Source organism: Nannobrachium achirus, assembly GCF_963921795.1.
Source record: "Nannobrachium achirus genome assembly, chromosome: 19".
NCBI classification, from domain to species: domain Eukaryota; kingdom Metazoa; phylum Chordata; class Actinopteri; order Myctophiformes; family Myctophidae; genus Nannobrachium; species Nannobrachium achirus.
Genome location: NC_137826.1, coordinates 31,090,239 through 31,096,238, shown reverse-complemented (window position 1 = coordinate 31,096,238; position 6,000 = coordinate 31,090,239). Strand labels below are relative to the sequence as shown.

General features: G+C 41.8%; 1 protein-coding gene across 1 annotated transcript in view; it reads left to right on the top strand.

The window, feature by feature from the left end:
* Nucleotides 1-339: 339 nt before the first annotated feature.
* Nucleotides 340-6,000, top strand: part of LOC308303955 (unconventional myosin-Ic-like) — a 28,197-nt gene continuing 22,536 nt past the window's right edge. The window contains exon 1 of the mRNA XM_080748500.1: nt 340-358. Within this exon, the coding sequence (XP_080604626.1) occupies nt 341-358 (18 nt within the window). The 5' untranslated portion in view covers nt 340. The remainder of the gene's footprint in view (nt 359-6,000) is intronic.

The window sequence follows — 6,000 nt, the reverse complement described above, 5'->3', positions numbered from 1 at the left end:
GAAAGAGAGAGAGAGAGAGAGAAAGAGCAATGGTGAGAGAGGCAATAGTTCATGTGACCTGTCAATGGGAAGATGAAGTGAAGGTATAAACAAGGGGAGCTCCTGCCTTGCTTGAGTTAGTGCACTTTCTCCACACAGGGACACCAGGCAGACTCACAGAGAGGGAGAGAGGGAGGTGTAGAGAAAGACAGAAGCACAGCACGTCAACGAGAGGAGGTGGAAAAGATAAGTCATCTGATTGTGTTGCTCGTGGACAGAGGTTGATGAGGAGATAGCGGCTGAAGAGTCAAGAGGGAACGGCCTGCTCGACTCCCCCTACGCCCAGGAGGAAAGGGACAGGATGAGGTACCAAGGCAGGGTAAGATACCGGTCAACATCTCCTACAGTAGATTCATGGACTGGAGTATTGTTAGTGTATAGTAAAAGTAAGTCTAATTGCAGACGTCTAACTTATTATCACCAAATTGAATCGAAATCTCCATTCATAGAGACGCCAAGGAATAACGTATAGGCCTAATGTGCATATGTTTTTATGCATGTCTTGAACCTCAATGTGCATATTGGCTTATGCACGAGGCAAACCGAGGCGTGGTGTTTTTCCACCATATCCACTCACACATCTACAGTATGGTGGAGAAGACGAGTCAGATGTGGTTCTGTAGAAAGCTCATCTGGGGACAGAGTGGTGGACCACGCCTTATAAGGAAGACAAAGTGAATGTAGACGGTCCAGAGAGGTTAGTCATGGGGCTCAGAGCCAAGCCCCACTGTTAGGTTAGACTCTCGGCTGGTTGCCACTACCTCTGTAAACACAACCCCCGGAGGTTCCCTTTTAGTCATCTGCACAGTAAAACCCTTAGTGTTCATATAACTCTCAGAGTGGGAACAACCCTCTGAATGGACCCAAATGGACCAGTAAGCACCCATTTGGGTACATTGTTACACTCTTAAGTTAAATAAACTCTGAGGATATGTCTACAAAGCTTATAGCCTCTCTTTTAGCGAAATGTACTGTACTCACTGTACAAACATGCCCCAACAGTTGAATGACAACAAGTCTGCATGGCTTACCTACCCTGAGGCTCTGTATGTATGAAAGAGTCTCTTGGAGTTGGAAAGTGTCTCTTGATTGATTGAATACTTTATTAGAAGTTTGCATAGGAAAGATACAGGACAGTACAGTTCACTGATCAAGGTCGACTAAAAGGATAAAGACCACAAGAACGCTTTTAGGCTTGTTTAAATTGGGGTCCCTTTTTTCTCAATTCATACATAAGTATGCTTGGTGGAGAGTCACCTTTACTCACTTACTCACAGTCCTTAAGTTATCTTAACTACAGCCACTTTATAAAGACTTTTGCTTCCCATTATCCCTGCATTACTGTGGGAGTTATACTCTGTACAAGTTCTTTTTTTTTGTCAAATAAGTTTTATTGCCAACAGATTATAAAGAATCACACAATTAACATGTTGTCCGAGTTACAATTTTCTGTTATAACACAATCAAAGGAAAGAAGATAGAGAAAGAAAAGAGGGCAAGAAAACAAACATACTCTGTACAAGTTCAATATTGCCTTTAATTGTCTAGATCAGTGGTTCCCAAACTTTGTGCTAAGGCACAATGGCATTGTTACAACAAAACAGAAAGTAATGAATTATATTACTTTCAGTACTTTGTATGCACTCATTTCCCAATACAGAGGCGAATTCTATGCCTTAAAAATATACATATTTTAACCACTTTCAACATCCATATTTATAGCTGATCCACAAGTTCACATTTGTAAATCAGCTGTTTTTGCCAGTTTTGAAAATGAACAAAACATGAAATAAAGCTTTTCATTCATTCATCTGGGCATTAGTAAATAGCAATAAATGCTTACAGAGTCATAAGAGTGATGCTATAGAGATTATTGTGCACAGATATGAATACAGATATGCCTTGAGATTTTTATTTGCCTTTTAGTGTGTCTTGGGCACACAATGTTTTGAAAACTGATCTATATTTTGTGGAATAGGCAATGTTGTTTGTGATGATAGTGGGGTTTCTATGGTTTCTAAGCATGTGACAGGCTCTGTGCGTAATCAAATATGAATGTACTGGTGAACATTTGCTACTGTCCTCAACGAGGGAAAGTTCATAACATTATGAAAATCTAATATTCGTTTGGATATTAACTTTCACACAAGTTGAGTTGACAGATCCCTCAGTCCATGCACAGAGTAGTATGATATCTACTTGGTTTACCTTCTACTGTTTTATTCCATTGCAAAATGTGAATATATTACAACCTCTTATAAGCCTTATTTCAAAGACTAGAAAAAAGCCCCCTGCGGGGGCCTGGCCCCTTTCCTATGCGAAAGTCCCCTGTACCCAGAGATGGATACAGTCCAGTGGGCAGCTAAGCAATACAAATTTAGGATAGCTCAACATGCATTTTTTTCCAAAATGCAAAATAGTGTAAATGGCAATCCATCCATCCATCCATCCACATCCATCCATCCATCCATCCATCCATCCATCCACATCCATCCATCCACATCCATCCATCCATCCATCCATCCACATCCATCCACATCCATCCATCCACATCCATCCATCCATCCATCCATCCACATCCATCCATCCATCCATCCATCCACATCCATCCATCCATCCATCCATCCATCCACATCCATCCATCCACATCCATCCATCCATCCACATCCATCCATCCATCCATCCACATCCATCCATCCACATCCATCCATCCATCCATCCATCCATCCATCCATCCATCCATCCATCCACATCCATCCATCCACATCCATCCACATCCATCCATCCATCCTTCCACATCCATCCATCCATCCACATCCATCCATCCATCCATCCATCCATCCATCCATCCATCCATCCATCCATCCATCCACATCCATCCATCCATCCATCCATCCATCCATCCATCCATCCACATCCATCCATCCATCCATCCATCCATCCATCCATCCATCCACATCCATCCATCCATCCACATCCATCCATCCACATCCATCCATCCACATCCATCCACATCCATCCATCCATCCACATCCATCCATCCATCCATCCATCCACATCCATCCATCCATCCATCCATCCACATACATCCATCCATCCATCCATCCACATCCATCCATCCATCCATCCATCCATCCATCCATCCATCCACATCCATCCATCCATCCATCCATCCATCCATCCACATCCATCCATCCAACCATACTCTACTGTACCTTACTGTACTGTACTCTACTGTAATCTACTTTACCTTACTGTACTGTACTTTGCTGTACTCTACTGTACCTTGCTGTACTGTACTGTACTGTACTGTACTTTACCTTACTGAACTTTACTGTACCCCCCCCCCCCTCTCTCTCTCTCTCTCTCTCTCTGTGTGTGTGTGCATCTGACCCCCCCCCCCCCCCCCTTCCCTCTTGTAACCCGAGACGTTGGTGATGATAATGACACTCCACTCCCAACTATGGATTGCGCAATATATGCCGCCTACAGGCCAAAATGTGGGAACATTTTTTAAACATTTTGGGATTATGAGAAGTAGAGACACATCTGAAGGTGATAAAGTTGATGTTGGGCAAGGTTAGGGTTGGGTACCGAAATTCGGTACCGGGACAGAACCGATAAGGACATGACGGTTCCTGGGTACCCAAAAATAATATTTACTTTCGGTACCGCTTATCGGTTCCTAGACGCACCAGTAAAAAAAAAGACGTGCTATGATCCGTTCAAAAAAGGCTACATTACATTACGTGCACTTCACAGGACAAGCCCTACACAGGCTACACTACGAAGGGCGCACACTCTGAATTGGGAAGCGGCTCTTGTATTCCTCCAACACGCAGACACACACAATCGGGGGACTGCGTTGCCACTCAAGTCAACAACAACAGCGATGCTAGCAAAATTAGCAGCCCATCCACCAGTACAGCTGAGCCCTGCACAGCCACAAAGAGACGTGAGATGGAGTCGAAACATTATGACAGCGTGGCATTCATCTGAAAGACTGTACGGCAACAGCAACAGTGCTTGCGCGGACCCCCGCGTGTCTCTGGGTTATGGTGCGACTGCGGGCTCACTGGCTCAGCTCTGACCCTCGCTCGCTGAGCTGTGTTATTTTGTCAAATCTAAGCTGGCAAATCTAACACTTCCGGTAGCCGATCTTTTCAGAATAAGATATGTTGCGCTAATGCAATAATACTTCCAGACGGTGGTCGACTTCTTAATCTCTTCAGAATAAGAGTATCGCTGAAGACATTGAAATATGATTTCATTTGTCATAATTCATTAAAACTGTAATTAAACATTCAAATTCAATTAAAAAAATATGTTTTAAATGATTCATTCAAACTGTAAATTAAACATTAAAATTAAATTAAAAAAAATGTTTTTGTGTAAAACCGAACCATTTTGGAACCGAAATAGGAACCGTTTGGAACCGGAACCGATTAGCAGAACCGAAACCGGAACCGGAATCGTAAAAATCCAAACGATACCCAACCCTAGGCAAGGTACATGCGTTATTGATTTTTATATTATGTTTTTTAGACAATTGAACAACTGCTGAACGTGGAGTTACAGATGGAAACACACACAAACACACAAACAAACACACTATTCTTTTGGTGCAATTCTGATTATGTAGTGGGATAGTGAAATTGTCAATCTACAAGCTCACAGCTCATCATGATACCATGCGTTGTGTAGATCCTTTTGAATTGTTTGAAATTCTTTGCCTATAATGATAGACAGAAATAGGGATCCCAGGTTGAAAGTGGATACATTGAGCCAGAATAAGGTCAACTAAAACAGGGTAAAGGAATCATGTACAAGCAGTGCATGCACACAAGGCTGTGTGTGTGTGTGTGTGTGTGTGTGTGTGTGTGTGTGTGTGTGTGTGTGTGTGTGTGTGTGTGTGTGTGTGTGTGTGTGTGTGTGTGTGTGTGTGTGTGTGTGTGTGTGTGTGTGTGTGTGTGTGTGTGTGTGTGTGTGTGTGTGTGCCTAAGACGTTGATAAGCCTAGTGTGCATATTGAAAACAGATCCCAAGTATAAATAGTTTTCTTGTGTAAATCATTGCAGCACTGCACATTTAATAACATAGTTATGAGGCATTATGCAATAACCGCACTCACATGCACTAGTCAACACCAGCCTTTTGTAATTAAGTGCTAATGGCAAACAATTACATTAAATAGAAAACATAAACCATAAAATAAAATGAAAGGAAATAAAAAGCAATGGCAGCTGACATTTAAAAGAGGATGTTGATGTAGCTGAATTAAGTATGAATAGTAAGACATTCCACAACTTTGGTGACCCGTTAGTTACTCATCATGGGGTTAAACGTTCAGAAATATAGATTGGATCTAGTCCATTTAATACTATGACTAAATATTATTATTAAAACTTAAAATGCATTCTAAAATCATTTGGGATTCTAAGGGTGGGATAATGTGGACCCAATTACAAATCTTAACAGCTTCATTTTGAACCAACTGTGATGATTTACAAGTGCTTCCCCCCCTTTTTTTAACTACCGGTAGAAGTGCCAGAATAGAAACGAACTGCATACCGAACAGATGCATTGTGGGCCTTCAGTCTGGCCTGTACTCACTGGCACCTGACAGTACAAAATCATCAGTGTTAATCTATAAATTTGTAACTCCTTCTTAGAGTGTGCATATGTAACCAATTGGACCATTGATTACTGTTACAAATGGAATCTACATATCTACCAGGTATTTGGCTATTGAGGCGGTTTGAGTTGAACAAAAAGCAATTATTATCCATTATTGTTTAATATGCATAAAACCTTTCTCCCCTGAATTTACATTACAGTACATTACAATTACGGTAGGTGTAAAGCAATGATGATTTTCACTGTCTGGCACTGGGTGATTATGTTCCTGAAAGGATTGCCCATCCCTGGTGTAAGCCAGCAGCTTGGTAGCTAGCTGGCAACA